Source organism: Notechis scutatus, chromosome 3 (genome assembly GCF_049901735.1).
Source record: "Notechis scutatus isolate UNSWTSFEM ecotype Mainland chromosome 3, rNotScu1.2, whole genome shotgun sequence".
Taxonomy (NCBI): Eukaryota; Metazoa; Chordata; class Lepidosauria; order Squamata; family Elapidae; genus Notechis; species Notechis scutatus.
Genome location: NC_142011.1, coordinates 144,571,139 through 144,590,771, shown reverse-complemented (window position 1 = coordinate 144,590,771; position 19,633 = coordinate 144,571,139). Strand labels below are relative to the sequence as shown.

The 19,633-nt window shown below is 38.5% G+C and overlaps 1 protein-coding gene across 1 annotated transcript in view; it reads right to left on the bottom strand.

Annotated features, from left to right (window-relative positions):
* Positions 1–8,019, bottom strand: part of DTNBP1 (dystrobrevin binding protein 1) — a 39,378-nt gene extending 31,359 nt beyond the window's left edge. The window contains exons 1-5 of the mRNA XM_026670007.2: positions 7,708–8,019; positions 4,713–4,763; positions 3,804–3,854; positions 2,767–2,827; positions 676–808 (exon numbers count right to left, since the gene is read on the bottom strand). Coding sequence (XP_026525792.2) covers positions 676–808; positions 2,767–2,827; positions 3,804–3,854; positions 4,713–4,763; positions 7,708–7,928 — 517 coding nt within the window. The 5' untranslated portion in view covers positions 7,929–8,019. The remainder of the gene's footprint in view (positions 1–675; positions 809–2,766; positions 2,828–3,803; positions 3,855–4,712; positions 4,764–7,707) is intronic.
* Positions 8,020–19,633: the final 11,614 nt, after the last annotated feature.

Genomic DNA, 19,633 nt, shown 5'->3' with positions numbered 1-19,633 from the left:
ATCTTGATGCAGCAGGCCCCAAAAGACTGGTGTCTTAATAAGCAAAGTCATTTGTAGTCATCTGTTGTCAGTGCTGGAGATATTCTCTTTTGTGGCTTTCAATTGGGTGAATTATCATCTTAGCAAAAATTGACATCAGTTTACCTTCCTCCTTCATCTGTTTGAAATTGCCAGAATTATAGCTATCTACCATCCAGCCACATTTTTCTGGATTTCATCTTTCTTTTCTGTTTACTGTTTTTATAGTGTCATTTGCAAGTCTATACACCAATTTATCTCCATTTGAGCTGTCCTACTAATGATATTGCCTAGCTGGATATTGCCTAGTGCTAAAGGATTAGCACTAATAATAAAAAAGCTAAACTCAAGCCAACGATTTGAAAAACTAGTCCTTGAGGACCCCTGCTGAGTACTTTTAAAAGTATACCTAAATTGCACAAAATTATTTGCTCATAACCGGATTTTTCAAAGTCTGCAATACTGCACCCTCCTAAAATAATATGCCCCCTCCTGTGAATATAATGATTTAATTGGGGTTTGGAGTCAATCAAAAGTAAACGTACCTCTCATTTTTTAACAAGTAGCAGTGATGCGATGATATCGTCTTTCTAATGATCTGAGTATCTATAGAGTATCTACCTCTATAAATAAGAAACAAATTGAATGCATACTTACCCAGGCTAGCTGTTGTAGATTCTAAGCCTGCCAGAAATACTGGAATTTGTTGAAGCTGGTCTTGAAGATCCAAGAGACCACTTCTTTTTTTCTCCCAATGGGCAGAAAGCATTACAACTTCACTATCCACCAGCTGAAATTATTAAAGTCAAGAATATAATTATAGATAGCAAATCTCTTAGTTTTCAAACTAAAGCCTTAAGTTATTTCCTAACTGCGGAGTTCCATTCCCTGTGGCTAAAATAACTAATTCAGAGCAATTAATTCTATGCCCTCATAGTTTTCAATTAAATTCAATATATTTCAGCATAGTACAAAACTGATATTTCAAAAAGAATGTCCTTTTTTGCAATTATTTTAAGTCTGTTAAAATGTATAAATATTTTACAATTATTTGTCCTGCTATATTTTCAAGTTTATACACTGTTTTGCCAAATTTTGTCTTACATACAGTACTTTTTTTCTTCAAACATCTAACATGCAATTAACACAAGTACATTCAAAGCTTAGGAACTGGAGCAAATAAATCTACTACAAATATAAATAATAGCAGCTTCATATATCACAGTAAGTATAAGGTGGTTTACCGAGTCTTAACACTGCATGCTTTGTCTTATTGAACAAATCACTGAGATAGTTAAAAGACAGAGCCATAAATCTAATGTTAGCCTGGATTGAATTTAGCACAGTGAATCAAAATAAATAACACAAAACAATATATAACTGTCAATTCAGTTTAGATTTTTAACTAATCCAGTTAAATTAATCCAGAAAACATAGTATTTCAAAATCCAGACAAGTTTTATAAAGGTATCTGATTTAACGTTTTACTCTGGAAAATGAGTCAAATCATTTTAAAAACTATTTGAATTTCTAAATCAATATTGCATTTTCTACAAGACTAATAAGTATAATATTTGCTATATATGTTTAAGTAAACATGGTTGGTGACATCATCTAAATCTTTAGTTTAATATCTAATTCAAATAAAATCATGAGATATAAAATGTACTGCAATCAATGATATACTGAATTACACTGAGAAGAAATAATAGATTTTGTCTAAACCACTACTGAGTTGGTGGTTCAAAAACTCAGATGTATTCCTAAAGTGTTCTGAATAGTCATGCTGACAGGTAAGATTTGAATTAAAAATTCAAATAATTTTCATAATCAAAAATATTATCTACACGCACATATATGTTTGTGTGTATATATACATTTTTAATACAATTACATGATGCATGTGATTACCTTTGTAGAATGTTTACAAATTATGCCTTCATGATTACAAATGAAGACTGACTATACAGAGTACTGGTAGTGTTTAATTTATGACCACAATTGGGACCAGAATTTCTGTTGCTAAACAAGGAAGTCATGTTCAATTTTACAATCGTTTTCACCATGGCTATGCTAATCACTGCAGATATTAAGCGAACCATGTGGTCATTAAGCAAAATCAGCTTCCAACCCCCCTTGACTTTGCTTGTGGAAGCTGGCTGGGAAAGGCACAAATGGCAAGTACATGACTCCAGGACACTGCAACTGTCATAAATATATGCCAATTGCCAATGCCTAAATTTTGATCTTGTGGCTCTGTGGATTCTGCGATGGTTGTAAGTCACTTTTTTCGGTAGGGTTATAACTTGTGTCGCTAAATAAATAAATGGTTTTAAGTCAAGGACTACCTGTATTTGATAATTTACATTTGTATTGCAAAAGTTTTAGTATAGTTCCTTTCAAAAATTCCAGTGAAGCTTTGCTGATGTGTGTTTAGAACTCAGAGGGATCATAAACAACCATGTACTTTATGCAAAGGTATCATTTTGTGATACAAATACTGTGCTTATTGTACTATAAACTGGCTCTAAACCTGTATGTCATCCGTTTGCATTATACCTGTGATACTACTAAATTGCCACATATATTTTAATAATACTGAGCTTCTAAAATAATTATTCAAGATTCTTGCAAAAACAATTTGCAGAATATTCATTTAAATGACAGCCACGTTTTCTTCCTAAATGCTAAACATTCAAGCAGGAGTACTCATTTTTAATAAACCTTTCCATATTGTGTATGCATCACCTCTCCAGTTTTTGCACACTCTTTTGCTCCTTTGTGAAGTGCTGCCCAGGAATCTTCATACCTTCCCAAAAGGAAACAGAAATAGCATTAATATTTATACTTAAAAGTATAAAATGCTGCTGATTTTATGTTTTTATTTTTTATGATATATAATCTATGGATATTTTTACAGCTTGGATTTATTTTTATAGAAACACTACAACATTACAGAACCTTTTTTAGGTTAGCATGTTTCAAAATTTTATAGTAAGATCAGCAAGTAAGTCAACATCACATATTTTAAATGTAAGTTGAGATTCTCTGTGGTCACTTACCCAACATAAATAAATAATAAACCTACAGATTTGGAAAACTCCAAATATAGGTCATGTAGACAGTTTTAAACACCCAATTTACACTTCCACAAATAAAATAAAAATGTGAAAAAGTAGAAAATAAGCTTTCTTTTAAAAGGAATACATTTTCCTTAAAATCAAAAATAAGTTTTTTTTTAATCTGAAGATTAGTACCCTTATCTAAATACTGTTTTCTGTATTACCAATTTGAAATTAGTGGTTACATTACTAATGGAGCTAAATTTAGATTATAATCATCACCCATTTTGTATGTAAATTCAGTGGGATTTAACTCAAAAATATGAATACAATTGTAATAAAAGGGTGCAATTATACATCATTTCTTGGGAGCCAAGTCACATATATTCAATGTACAAACAAATTAGCGCACAGTCTAACAATCAGTTGATTCAAGTATACAGTTGTCTTTTTATTACTTTGAAATTCCTAGGAACTGCACAAAAGCTAAAGTTCTGCATTTCATAAATCCTAATGCGTATAGTGTATATTTAATCTTTAACAAGGTAAAGTCATTGTATCAGTGAGATTACTGATTTTATACTGTTATTATTGCTTTTCAATTGATAAAACAATATAAAAGGAAATACCCTGCATTTATTGTAGTTATATCTCTGGCTGCAGAAAAATAAGGAAATCAATAATATTGTAATAAAACAGCAACAGTTTAAAGAAGAAACGTACCTACTCAGCAAAACTAAACCAGCAGAAAATTCTGGTAAACTCTGTGCAGTCCTGTAATAAAAATTATAGGCACATCTTAATGACTTTACATTTGTTCTTTAGGATCTGGAGGATCCATAAATCATTTTTTAAAATAAAAAAAATCAAAGGATAATTACAAAATCAGTACAGTTCAGCTAACTAAAAATGCAATTTTTATTTGTTTGGTTTGGCCTCTAAAAAATTCTAAGCTGTCATATCAAACAACTTTTATTCTTTGCAATGGCATAGTTATGTCTCCTCTTGTCAATACAAACTCCTATAGAGTACAAATACAGGCAGCCCTTGTTCAATGACCACAATTGGGACTGGCAAGTCCATTGCTAAGCAATGCAGCCATTAAGCGAGAAATTATGTGACATCTTGCAATTTTACTGCCAGCTTCTAGATTGACAATGCTTGTCATAAGCTGGCTGTAAGTTACGTAACTGGTGATCATGTGATGGCAGGATACAGCAGCTGTCAGATACATCCACCGGGTACAAAATGCCTGATGCTGCAACAGTCGTAAGCGCAAGGACCAGTCATAAAATTATGTTTTCAGCACCATCATGACATTGAACAGTTACTAAACAGGGCAATCATTAAACAAGGACTACCTATACTAGTCTAACTTATGATACGGGGCAGCTCTCTAAAGTGGCACACATACTTTTGGTATAATAATAATGACTGGAACATAATATTGTACAGTAGTTTATTATCATACAAGAACATCAAATTTTAAAGCCTTGCAAGCAATATCAAAACAGAAACTGAATATCTGTTCTGAACATTTGAACAATTTATACCATGAAATAATTATTAAAGTACAGTTTTTCTTAATGAAAACAGATTATACAAGTATAATGTTAAAATATTTAGCAGTACCTCTGTTTATTTATTTTAGCTTCTCTTGATTTGTCACTGAAGATCTTCAGCCTGGAAAAAACATATGTTGAAGGAGGAAAAGTCGGTTAGGAGTCCCAATTAAAATTTTCAATATTTATAATACCAATTCACTGAATGTATCAATCCCCTTGTATTCCTTCTATCACCTAAAAATAACACTGCAAACCTGTGCCCATGTACTGCATCAATCCTGATGCTTTCCAGTTGCTATTCCATCTTCTTTCCAAACCTGTATCTTCTGCACATGAAGCAGAGGTCATTATTCTGAGGTGCTGTGAACAGACTGTGCCACAACTATCTTTTTTTAATCATCCCTACATCAAGTAAACATCCTCACTGCAATAGAACATTTTCAGGTTTTTTTTTTAAAGGTTACCTTTCATGGATATTTCTTCATTTTCACTGTTAATTTTGCATTGTTTCTATTAACAAGAACATACTCTCCACTTTCATTTATTAACAAAGAAGCATTTGTCACAAATTTCAAATGTAAACTTTTATTTGAATTTCAATGTTTACATCTAACAGGGATTACAATTTTGAAGCAGAGCTTGGTTTGCAGTTGATAACATCAATTAAGCAATGTAATCTTTACTATTCCAATCTTTTGTTGAAGTTACATAGGAATATTAAAGCTTTCATCTTCTGCAGACTAAAATAGCATTTATACCAAGAAATTGTGCTGGTTTAGTCACTGAAAAAATAGACATATGATACTGTAAGATGCCTACCAGATATCAAGTACTGTTACTAAAATACACAAAAATTACAGCAACACAGCCGTAGATGGCTTAAAGTTATATATTTAAAAAGTAAACTATACAGCACCACTACAAAAAAGAAAATCTATTACAGTTTGAAAAATAAGGAAAATAATTTTGCCTAAGACGTTTGGAATAGATCATTCTTTTAAATATAGTTTGTTAAATGCAACTTGTGTTGGGATCCCTGTATAGTCTGAATGTCGAGTCACTGCAACTGGACTTATTGTCTTGTTGATTTAAGGTGATTTGCTGCTCATCCAAATAACTTCTTCAGTCTGAACAAGTTGGTTAAGGGAATCTGAGTAAGCAGGATTCCAATTCCTCAAATTCTTAAGAGTTATTCCTGCACCAACCTCAGGGTTTCTTCCCCAAAATGTGTGGCAGTAAATCAATAAAGATTCTCAGTCATCCAGGTAGAATTGTTTGAAGGATTAAGTCATGGCAACTGGACTTATTTTCTTGTTGATTTGAGGTACTTTGCTGTTTATCTAGCTTCTTCAGTCTGAAGAAGTCTAGTTGTCATGACTCAACTTGCAGACAATTCTACCTGGATGACTAAGAATCCTCATCCACGTATCACAGTACAGTCTGTCTTAGTAGGAATCCTTAGGCTAGCATTGTTGAGGCAATGCAGTGCCATTTGCAATTCTAGCCCTCAACATGCTAGATTGTTACCAACATAATCTGATTCCACTTTTGTTTTTTAAAAGTGGCATGAAGCAACTGTGTAAACAAAGCTGCAATTGGGAAACGGATTTCATAAGAAGTGCAACTAAAAAATTCTGTCATACTGGCTGTTGGGAGGGAGGGGGGAACGGCTACTTTTATAAAATCTGACCACAAAGCCACAAGAGCTTTGGAAGAAGACAGAACTGTACCATAGGCCTTAGTCTTACATTTACTTAAAACCTATTGATTTTAGCTGGAGCCTCCTTTAAAGAGCTAAAACTGCTTTTTAAAACAATCATGCATTGCTTTGAGGTACACTGTACTGTATTATACTAATATCTCTCACACTACAATATCTTAAAACATGTTAAGACTATTAACTAACAAATCCAAATTAAATCAATGGTTTAAAAAAAGGAAGTAAGAAGTATTCATTATTATGTAAGCATATCAAAAATATTAAAATGCATGTTTGAGGGAGTCCACTTTCAAAATTCAGGACAGTTTATGACACTATATTAAGAAGGGAAAGTTTAGAGTACACATGGTCGAACTTACGTACATTACAAGTAATCCTCAACTTACAATTCATTTAGTGACCGAACAATGTTACAATGGCACTGGAAAAAGTGAGTCATGACCGCTTTTCACACTTACGACCGTTGCAGCATCCCCACGGTCATGTGATCAAAATTCAGACTCTTGGCACGTGGTTCATATTTATGATGGTTTGCAATGTCCCAGAGGTCACGTGATCCCCTTTTACAACCTTTGGACAAGCAAAGCCAATGGGGAAACCAGATTCAATTAACCGTGCAACTTATTCACGCGGCTGTTGATAAAAATAGGATTGCCAACATGATCGCCAACATTCAATGACAGATATGGCACAAGAAGTAGTAGTAGTAACTAGCCTAACAACCAACCGCAGGGGTTCACTTAACGACGGTGGCAAGCAAGGTGGTAAAATGGGGGCAAAACTCACTTAACTGTCTCACTTAGCAACATAAATGATGGGACTCAACTGTGGCTGTAAGTACCAGTACAGGTACTCGTAAGGAGTACCTTATTGGTCAAGAAAGGCTGCTGCTGCTGCCCCACGTACCGTACTTCTTACAACCCCCCCCCGTCCCCTTTTATTTACTCAGGGTTAAGTCGCAAGAAATTACAACGGGATTTATCCACGGCGTGCCTACGCCTGCAGCAGAGTAAGACCATCCCTCTTTTAGCCAGTTCCTTTAAATTCAGCCCCCCGGAGGGGGCTTATTCGCGCGTAAAAGCGTCAGGTGTTACACCCAACGGCCCCTTGGCATTTGCTTGCCGGAGACACTGACGCAGTTTTGGGACTTCTTCGGGAATGTGACCCCCTCCTTCCGGGACATTCAAGCCTTCCTGGAGCCTCGACTTCAACCCCACCACCTTATATATACCGACCGACCGACCGTCGCTCTCCCCGCGTCTCTCGGGAGCGTTATAGAGGAGCCGCAACCGCCTTCCACCCACCCCCACCCCCACTCCCCTCCCCCGGGTCTCCCCCTCACCCGGAGCTCAGATCCTGCTGGACGCTTAGGAGCCGCTCGCGCAAACTCTCCAACATCTCCCGCTCGGAAAAAAACGCCGCCAAATCCTCGGAGCTGGCCGCCTCAACTCCCACTGCGGCACCCAGGAAGCACGGGACGCAGGCGGGCGGGGGCGCGGCGGGGGCGGGACTTTCGAACGAGCTTCCAATGGCAACGCCGCTTCGCCGTCGACTGTCCTTCATGCGCTCCGCCTGTCAATCGAAGTTCCATCCCCTCAGGGCTTAGCCAACCCCGCCTTGCTGTCCTGTTTCCTTCCCTCCCTCCCTGTTCAAAGAACGTAGGGTTTTGCGAGGTCGAGGCTCCGCCCCCCCGGTTGCTTATTTCACAACGGTATCCGCCTTTCCGTTATAAAGTGCCTCCTTGTCGCCATTACTTTGACGTAAAGGGTGCCCTGCATATAGGCGTTTGTTTTTAAAACGTAGCGCTCCTTCATTAGAATAGAATACAATTCTTTATTGGCTAAATGTTATTATAGACACTCAAGGAATTAGTTTCCGGTGCATAAGCTCTCAGTGTACTTATAACAATATGTAATAATTAAGAGTTCTGAGTTTCAGTTGGGCCAGGGGTCTCCGACCTTGGCAACTTTAAGCCTGGAGGACTTCAACTCTATTCTGGGAGTTGAAGTCCTCCAGGCTTAAAGTTGCCAAGGTCAGAGACCCCTGCAGTGGATGAAAGCAGTGGTGGTCCAGGAGAAAATTCTAGTAGTCCGCAGAGAAATGTCACCCCCAAAGCACCCCCCCCCCAAAGCAATTAATCCAGGCTGCATGGGAACACAAGGCTGCATAGCTCACATGACCCGAGGAAACACAAGCCTTTCGTTGCTTGCATTGGGAATAACAGGAGGGGAGCAGGGAAAGGGTGGAGGGGCGGAACATGCCCCACGCGCCTTGCCAGGCCACTGGGCGGCTTCTTTCTGCTTCTTTCTTCTGATTTTGGCTGCACACAAAGCAGCAAAAGTCTTTCTCTCCTCCAAACTCCGCCAGAAATGAGTCTTTGGGACCCTGCCAGGCATCCTGTGCTGGCAAAGACTCATTTATGGCAGAGTTTGAGGGAGAGAAAGAAAGGCTTCTGCTGCTTTCCTTGCATGAAGCCAAAAGTCTCTCTCTCTCTCTCTCCCCCTGAGAACAAAGCTGGAGACTGTATCCTGCGATCCCAAATAAAGAATTATTGATTGGTAGGAAAACGGGATGGGGAATTTTCCTGCAGACTTTTTTCCTTTAGCCACCGTGTTGGAACTAACTCAAAGCCAACAAAAAAAAAAAAAACTTGGATCGTTGAAAACAAAGAGGATTTATTAAAAAGAAATATTAGACGGTTTGCAAAGCGCTGATGGTCTTTAGAACCTCAAGAAACAGGTTCAAATCAAAAGCCACACCTTTAGAAGCTCAAAACATACTTTATATACAGTTTCATCTCATCACCCAAGTTCCCTTCTTCTTGAGACTCATTCCCTCCCAAGTTCAAACTCACTGGATATGCCCTCAGATGTTGCAGCTAATCCTAGGATGTCTCTAGGGAGAATTATCTCCTTCCGTTATGTTCTCATCCGTACCCCTCCATACCTCTCACTTTGGCTGCCCAAGTGGCATCTTTCCCTAGCGTTAAGGAATGTAGCATCCCCTCATCAGGACCTCTTTCTAAGCTCATCATATGCTACCACTTTTCCAAGATTGTAACAACACGCCCCCCGAACATCATAATAATATAAAAGGCATATACATAAGATAAAAATATCAAAAGGCTTAACAATGGAGCATGTCAAAAGTATAAAAGCACGTGTATACAAGGAAATATATTTCATTTGATAACAGATTAACAGAATTGGAAAGGATCCCGCAAGGTCATCCAGTCCAACCCCCATTTGTGAAACCTTTAACCATCTTATATACCATTTTATTTTTGAATTTACTTATTTCTAACAACTGTCAGTCAAAATTCATATTAGTGGTCTGCAGGATTTAAAATTAAGAGTTTGGTGGTCCCTAAGGTCAAAAAGGTTGGCGACCCCTGGACTAAAAAGCCTCTCCTGGAAATTCAGCTTAAACCATGCTGGCTGGGGAATTCTGGAAGTTGAAATCCACAGGTCTTAAATTTGCCAAGTTTGGAGTCTTCTGGCTGAAAGAATGCAACAACAATTGCAATATTTCTCTATCCTTCAATGAAGCATTGGCTCTTCCCCCCCCCCAAAAAAAAATCCCCCGCCCCTAATAATCTGAGAAAGAAAGAGGCCACTGATCTCTCTAATTGAGACCTTTCTAATAAAAGAGAATCCCCCCCACCCAGAATCTGTGGGGAAATCGTGATAGTAGCGTATGCAGGAAGATTAGTTTTCATAATTGTGGCTGTGTGTCCAGTCTACATTGTGTAAATCTGTGGCTGGCATCAATCACTAGTGTTCCCTTCTCATGCACAAAAAGAAACTACAATCTTATTCTATGAAGTCCAGTTATTGGCTAGTTGTAATATTTAGCAATTCTTAGACAGCGTCACAGGTAGAGTTATTTGCAATTTATAGTTAAAATTTCCAACCTGTTTACCATCCAGTTGTGTTATTTGACAGGCATCGCCAACTCAGAGAAAATCTGAAGGCTTTCAGTTTGAGAAAGGTTACAATTTGTCTATCCTTTGCTTCTAAAGAGTTAGAGTATAGTAGGAAAAATGGAAATTTGTGGAGCTAATGAAAAGTGAAATTTTGTGGAATTAATACACTGTTGCAGCAATTGTATTAATTCTGCAAAAAGTAATTAAAGGAAATCACATGTTAAACTTATACATTTGATTAGCCATTCTATAAATGTTTGTGCAAGTACCTTAATTAATATGTGAGGGTTTTTTTAAACAGAACATTATGCTCTATCATCTAGAATGTAGTATAAAGGATATAAAATTATTCTTTATGTAAAAAAATTCCTTCGCCCAATAATTTAAATGCTAAAATGGAACTCACAGTTGGGAGACTAAAAAAATGCATTTCACAATTCAACATGCAACCTCTTTCACTGAGGGCAGAAAAAGAGTCATATTGTTGCTATATAAATTGAAATCTACAATATTTACAGACAGCAGGTCCAAGTCTGCTCTCTTCATTAATATCCATAAAAACTGAACAAAATTAATAAAATAAGTGAAAATAAAAATGTATGTGATCTGTTTATGCAGCTGTTTAAAAAGTAGATAGGAACTGATTAGTTAATGGATTAATCAAACCATTCTATATAGGCCTTTCTGCAGCAATGCTTCAGTAACAGAGAAAAATATGTTGGAAGCAGAGGTGGTATTCAGCAGGTTCTGACCAGTTCTGGAGAATTCAAAATGTAAAATCACCAAACCTGTAGTTAACAGATAACAGATAATCAGAGTTGGAAGGGACTTTGTAAGTCATCTAGTCCAACCCCCCGCCCAAGCGGGAGACCCTACACCATTTCTGACAAATGGCAGTCCAATCTCTTCTTGAAGGTCTCAAGTGATGGCGCTCCCACAACTTCCGAGGGCAAGCTGTTCCATTGGTTGATTGTTCTCACTGTCAGAAAGTTTCTCCTGATTTCCAGGTTAAATCTCTCCTTGTTCAGTTTCCATCCGGTTTACACTGGTTCCATCCAATTTATACCGGTCGGATCCCACCCCTGGCCAGAACATATATGTTAATGTAATGTGTTCATTGATGTTTCAAGGTTTAGTGATTATTGAGGTTTTTTCTTCATAGCACCTAATTAACTTAATTTGTTATATATAACCAGTCACCTTTTTATATTTTTGATTACTTCAGGTACCTTAATATTTCAGACTTTACATTTACATGAATATATTTACTTTGATACCACTTCTGCAGGTTTGGCCAACAAGCAAATGTAATTGGGGAAAGAGTCTATAAAACTAGACAAGTATGATGTTGGCTTTGCAATGTTGATGTTGGACATGAATGTTGCTTTTATACAGTATTTTTTATTCTTGCTGCTGTAAGCTGTCCAAAGTTAGGGCATATAAGATGGGTAGCCATATAAGTTTCAATAAATAAATAAGAGTCCTAGTCATATTGGAATCTAGGATTATCCAATCAACCTGAATGAGGGAGATGGATAATATTCAGAATATGACCTCATACAGTGTCTAATAGTGAAATATAGAAAATATAATAATGACAACTCATTTTTGGACAGTTTGAAAAGAGAACCAGAAAAATACTTCTCTATGACTCCTAATCCTAGACTATGATTACATGACTTACAGGTGGTCCTCATCTTATGACCACACTTGAGCCAAAATTTATGTTGCTAAGTGAATTTAACTTTCCCATTGACTTTGCTTGTCAGAAGGTTGCAAAAGGTGATTATATGACCCTGGGACACTGTAACCATCATAAATATGAGTCAATTGCCACTTATTTGATCATGTGACCATGGGGATGCTACAATGGTCATAAGCATGAAAAACTATCATAAGTCATTTTTTTCAGTGCCATTGTAACTTTGAATAGTCACTCAATGAACTGTTTTAAGTTGAGGACTACCTGTGCTTACCTGTGATTAGAATTCCTTACATGTGCAGAAGACATAGGTAGTAATGATGAAATTATGGGCCAATCTATGGATTGGTCCAGCCAAATACTGGATTTTTTTTTCTTGGTGCGAAGTAGCCAATTGTTGCACAAAGGGGGAAATTGCAACCTCTTTGTTCTGTACAGCACAAAGAGTTGTGCTCTCGATCTTCCAATACACAAATTAGCATAGCTTTTATCCACTTTTGGAAAACAAAGGCTTATGATCTTTAGCAAGCAACAGGCAACAAGCACTAAAGAAATCACACCCCTCACCCCTGCTACAGAATGTCCCTCCCAGAAAGGGGGTTCATTACTGTCCTCCCCTTCTGTCCCTAGCTGATTAAGCTAGTAATTAGACATACAAAACTTTCTAGCTCATTTATCTGCAACAGGAAAAGGGAAGTTAACCCTAAATCAACTGCTGGCCAGGTATGAGCTCTTTGATAAGGCTATCCCTTAGTCTTCCAGGAATTTTAGGGAGAAAACAAAGAAAGACATTTAAAAACAAAATGAAGGTTGGTTTTTTTCCCCCAGCAAAATGATGTTTCTCTGATTAAAACTAACTATACCAACCCTACAAAACCACTGAGCTTGGTAAGAGCAGAGCAGGTCCATGTAGCAAAACTCCTTCTAGGTGTTCCTCTGTCCAGGGGTGGGATTCAATTTTTTTAACAATCGGTTCTGTGGGTGTGGCTTAGGTGGTGGGTGTGGCTTGGTGGTCATGTGACTGGGTGGACATGGCTTAGTGGTCATGTTATTGGCTGGGTGTGGCCAACTCAATATCACTCACATCGAGGCACGCATCTCCTTGCCTGGCCTCTCGTGACTGTGGGGATGCTGCAACAGTCGTAAGTGTGAAAAATGGTCATAAGTCACTTTTTTCAGTGCCATTGTAACTTTGAATGGTCACTCCACACAAGCAAAGTACCAGCAAAGGAGGGGAAAAAAACTCCAGAGAACTTCCTGAGACAGGAAGTCTAGTCCTGCCAAGAATGTAATAAGGGTTAACAGAGAGGCATTTCTGTAAGCAACACCAGAATGTTTCCTTCTTGCCTTCCTTACGGGATTAGGTCAGAAATTTCTTCTAGCAACCAGTTCTCTGAACTGCTTAGAATGTTAACAACCAGTTCTAGCGAATAGGTGCAAAACTGGTAGAATCCCACCCCTGGTACTGTCCCATTCCTAATTATTCTGTGAAATTCTATCGATTCTCAATGTTTGATTTTCCTCAGGATTTTTTTGATGAGATATCTTTACTTATCTGAAGCTGAATTAGCACAGAGATAAAGGTTTATTAGCAAAACTATCAACTTTCAGAATGAAAGGTCCTATCCTCCCAGGCTAAAACACTTTAATAAAATTGTAATAATAAGGGACTTTCAAAAAGTGAAAAATATATTATTACACAAGCTTATTTCCCTGCATTACTGTATTGGGTTTTTCATTACCCATTCTCTATTCTCTGTCACTGGGTGTTTAATTACCTTTTTCCTTTTGCTATCACAGAAATTACTCAATAAGTTTTTCCCCCCACAAAGCCACAACTGAAAGAATAACATAAATGAAGCAATTACTTTGCTTTCAAAAAGAAGGTTATTAATTACAGAGCATGTCTGCAGGGAGTTGCTAACAGGAAATAATTAATTAAAAGGGTGATAATAGCCCTAAGGAGCAGAATTATTTTAAACATATCGAACAGAGAAATGGTTCATGCCTGAAGACGGTTATCGTTAAATAACCATCAATTTATCACTGAAATTTGACTACAGGATGATGAGAGGTTGAGGTAGAAGTAGAAGTTGAAGTCCACCTACTGTAGACCATTGATATAAACTATATATACTCTTTCTTCTCTTCCTCTGCTGTTATTATTATTCCTTCTCTGATGCATCAGAATATAATAACGGTATTGAAACAGAATCTGGAGCAATATAAAAATCTAAAATGTTAATTCCATGCATAGTTGGGTGCACCAGAAAAATCAGCTGTCTTGGCATTCCTAGTCATAATCAGAGTCACTAGAGGGCAGAGCGGAATCAGAAAAAGGCCTCTTCTGTAGGAAAACATCTTTCATATTGGGGCAAATGACAAAAAAGCACTGGATTGCTTTTTAACTCCCTGATTTCCAGACCACACAGAGGACTAAATCAAGTAATTTTAATTTGAAACAGTTTATGTCTAGGGTGTAAGGGATCCATAGTTATTTTCACTGTCCTCTTTCTGGTTCATGCATTTTTTACCCCCTTAGTTTTTTTAAAATTTGAATCACCAAGCATAAGTACATTTTAAATTATTTTTACACCCCATTATACTTATTGCTTTTCTCTAATACCAGGGGTCGGCAACATGTGGCTCCAGAGCCACATGTGGCTCTTTGGGCTCTCTCCTGCAGCTCTAACCCTCTCTTGGTTCATGCATTGTTGAGGATCTGAATACTGCATGAGCCAGGAAGAGGTCTATGGAAATATCTATAGACCCCCTACACCCTGAACATAAACTATTTCAATTTCTTCCTTCAAGACGATGTTTATAACATTGCACGCCAAAACAACTAGATACAAGGACAGTTTTTGCCCCCATGCCATCACTGTGCTAAACAACTTCCCACAACACTGTCAAACTACCTAGTAGGGCTGTATTACTATTATTCTTCTCATTCTTCCTATTACCTATTTCCTTATCTTCTTACGACTACAGTATAACTTTGTTGCTTGTATCTTATGATTTACATTAATTGTTTCATTTAGTATCCTAGTATGATATATGCTGACGCTGTAAACCGCTTATAGAGGGCTATAATGCACCATGAAGTGGGATATAAGTCTCAGTGCTATTGCTATTTATATTGATTGCTTATTTAGTATCCTATAATGGAGTGTTTTATGATTTATGATGAACATATTTTATGATGATTATGGTCATGAGTTATCACTTGTTGCTTGTATATACACTGAGAGATTATGCACCGGAGGCACATTCCTTGTGTAGCCAATCACACTTGGCCAATAAAGAATTCTAATTCTAATATTTTATTTTTTTTATTTTTTTTATTTTTTTTGGTTTGTCAATTGCTTACAAGATAATAGGTATAAGTAAAAACATAGTTATGAATACATGAATACATATAAGAAAAATAAAAGAAACAATAGGACAGGGACGGTAGGCATGGTGGTGGGCTTATGCACAGCCCCTACAGACCTCTTAGGAAAGGGGTGAGGTCAATAGTAGAAAGTCCAAGGTTAAAGTTTTTGGGGTTTGGGGAATAAACCACAGAGTCAGATAGAGTATTCCAGACATTGACCACTCTGTTGCTGAAGTCATATTTCCTGCAATCAAGTTTGATGTGATTAACCTTGAGTTTGTATCTATTGTTTGCTCTTGTATTGTTATGGTTGAAGCTGAAGTAATCATTGACAGGTAGGACATTGCAATGTATGGTTTTATATACTACACTTAGATCGGACCAAAGGCAGCATAGTTCTAGGTTTTCTAGGTCTAGAATTTCAAGTTTGGTGGCATAAGGTATTCTGCAACAAGTAGAGGAGTAGAGAACTCTTCTTGTGAAATATTTGTGGAGTTTCTCAACTGTGTTAATATCAGATACATAATGTGGGTTCCAGACTGATGAGCTGTATTTGAATATTGGTCTAGCAAATGTTTTGTATGCTCTAGTTAGTAGTGTAATATTACCAGAGAAAAAGATACGTAAGATTAGGTTAACTCTTAATGTCTTTTTGGCTATGTAGTTACAGTAGGCTCTAGCACTTAGATCATTAGAGATGAGTACTCCAAGATCCTTGACAGAGTTTGGATCATCAACAAGGTCTTGACTATTCACCCTGTATTTTATTTTCTGATTATTATTTTTTGCCAATATGTAAGACAGCATTTATTTGTTGAGATTTGAAATTGCCATTTGTTTGACCATTCTGATACATAGCCGAGGTCTTTTTGAAAGGTAGCAGTATTGTCTGTGGTGTTGAATAGCTTTACATCATCAGTGAAGAGAACGCAGTTGCTCTTGATATGATCACAGAGGTCATTTATGTAGAGTATGAAAAGAGTTGGTCCTAGAACACTGCCTTGGGAGACACCATTGTTGACAGGTACAGAATTTGATAGGACGCTCCCAATTTTGACCATTTGTTGTCTGTTTGACAGGAATGCTTCTATCCAGTTATGCAGGTGTCCAGAGATACCGTAAGATTTTAGTTTTAGGAGTAGTTTGTCGTGTACCACTGAATCAAAGGCTTTACAGAAGTCTATGTAGATTGTGTCTATTGCTTTGCCCTGATTGAGTTGTATGGTCCATATGTTTTTGCAGTGTAAGAGTTGCAGATTTCAGAATATATTGCAAAATATATCACATCACATTCTTCTCAGATGGATGCCTACGTTGTGTGGGATGGCAAGGAAAGTGGGAGGGAAGCTAATTGTTTAGCTGCCAGGTTTCTAATTGCAAAATCCAATTTCTTGTAACCAGAGACCTGCCAGCTAGGGTCAACTGGGGATTACTGTTGTGTGAGGATATTACCTACAAAAATAGATATCGTGGTAACAGTGTCTGATATCTGTTGGCGGGGAGGGGGGGTGATGTGAGGACAAACCCACACTTAGGTGGCCTATAGGTACAGGGACAAGCAGCATCTATTGAATCTTTTAGGCTGGTGGTACATGCCATCCTCTGAGATCCAGGTTTCTCTCACATGTCACCATTTTTTCTGACCAATGGGAAAAGCTAGTACCAGCTCCTGGGGCCACTAAATCGGCTTCATCCAGTAGCTTGCCAGACTGTACAGACTGATTGGTACTGTAAAAAAAAAGTTGCTTCTCTAAAAAATTATGCCTCTTTACATCAGAGGCTTCCTATGCACCATTCGGTACTCAGCTGGCTGTTGAAGGAGCACTGGACACAAGCAGAATAACAGTGAAGAATACTGTTTACAAAATGTTTTTTTTTCCAAACTGTCCACCTCCATAGCCATTCTGTATTTCCTCAGAACAGTCCACATGTATTTCTTTTGATCCAGGACTTCCAGATCTAGTCTGGAAAATCCAGATTCCAGCAAAGAAAAAAAAAACCAGGTAGCAGTAAGGATGGCAGGATGGTTACTGCCATGTTGAGAAAACCACAATAAGGTCAGGCGAGCATTGCTTATAGTGGACTGGTAACAAAATTGTGCATGCGCCCTGCCTTGGGTGGCAGCAGGTAACATCTGGCCTACCCTTCGTATAAAGTAAAAGGAGCCAGATAAATGCCTAGCAGCCAAAAAGCTAAGGTGCCAAGGCTGCCTGAGGTGGAGGGCATTAAAACACCTATGCTCATTCAAAGCAATTTGAGCTGAGTGATCCTGACTGAAACCAAGCATTTCACATCTTTAGCTGAAAAGCGCACTGCTAATTATTGCAACTTTTTGCTTAAATTGCTTTAAGGGGTGAATATATTTTAGATTTGTCTCTTGTACAAACTTCTCTTTGTTATTTCGAGCGATTTGCTAATACAGGTAGCCCTCAGCTTATAACCAACCATTTCAGTGGTGGGATTCAAAAATTTTTACTACTGGTTCTGTGGGCGTGGCTTGGTGGGCGTGGCGTGGCTTGGTGGGCATGGTGTGGCTTGGTGGGTGTGGCAGGGGAAGGATACTGTAAAATCTCCATTCCCTCCACACTCCTAGGGGAAGGTTACTGCAAAATCCCACTCCCTCTCCACCCCACTAACCTGCTTTCCAGCTCCGTTCTCCTGTGCAGGACAACCAAAGAAGACCCAGCCAATCATCTGGGACTCGGGAGGCAGAGAATAGATGGGGGCGGGGGCGGGGCCAGTCAGAGGTGGTATTTGCTGGTTCTCTGAACTACTCAAAATTTCCGCTAGTGGTTCTCCAGAATTGGTCAGAACCTTCTGAATACCACCTCTTAACCATTCGTTTAACAAACATTCAAAATGATGGTAGCACTGAAAAAAACGACACACAACTGGGCCTTGGGCTCATAATCATTGCAGCATGCCTCCAGTCACATGATCAACATTCAGGCAGTTGGCAAACCGGCATGTTTTCACACTAGTTGCAGTTTCTAGGATCATGTGATTGCCATTCACAGTCTTCCCAAAAGGACTTTGTTTTTGTTCCAGGCAGGAAAAGAAAAAAACCCTTCCCAAAAGTCAAAGAGAGGAGCGATGGAAACAGAGGTAGTATTCAGCAGGTTCTGATCAGTTCTGGAGAACCGGTAGCAGAAATTTTGAGTAGTTCAGAGAACCAGCAAATACCACCTCTGACTGGAGATTTTATATTATCCTTCCCCTGCCATGTCAACCAAGCCATGCCCACAGAACCAGTAGTAAAAAAAAATTGAATCCCACCATTGGATGGAAACCTTTGATCATGTCACTCAGGTGAAAACTGTCTTACTTTACAGCGGGGGAGGAGAAGGGCCTGCACATAAGGCAGCGGCCCAGGGCCAAAGCACCAGCAGAGTGCCAGAGAGTCAGGGAGGGTACTGAAGCAAGTGGGCATTCTGCCTGTAGCACCCATGCCAGCTGCCCCTTTCCGGCCAGAGCTGGAATGCCACCACACTTAACTATTACCCTTCTGTTAGGAATATAAGTCACCTAACAGGTATTTGGGTTAGAAATATATAAACCAGGATAAACATTTTAGTACTATGTCTTTAAGAGATTGCAAAAACTGCAATTGGGTGTGGTTTTTCAAACAGCCATAAGATGGAGCCAGAAACTTGTTTAGTCTTAGTCTTTGTTATATTCTGGGCATGGGTGCAAGGAACTGAGACGAGTCAGAGAATTAGTGAACTTCAACTCTTTATTAAGGATTAGGAACAGAGCGTGAAAAAAACCTCGGGCAGCAGCAGCTCTTTTATAGAGCTGGCTGCTGACCCGTTAACCAATGACCTGTGTCCAAATGCTTAACTTTTGCCCAATGGGGGATGTTCAACTAATAGCCAATCAGGCTGCTCCATACGGACCAATCCCTGTTCGCTATCCATGGGCCAATCAAAGGTGCAGGATTACAAGCCTGCTTATCATGTGGTTGATAAGTTTTATTAAATAGTTTTTATTAGTTCATAACACCCCTCCCCCCTAGGTTCCGTTTGAGGGGTGCGGTAACATACTCGCGTAGATATGCAGGTCGTTTCACCTGCCTGTTTGATTTCCGCAGTTCCACCGGTTTTTGTCTGCAGTCTGATTCCGGTGGAACGCTTTCAAGGTTTTCTGGTACGGCTAGTTCCGTTTCTGTGCAGGAGGACTCGGCGTGGCTTTCGTTGTTGTTATCCCAGTCTCGTAGGCTTACTTCCGGGTCCCGTGGGCTTGCCTCCCTCGCGCTATTTCTGGGC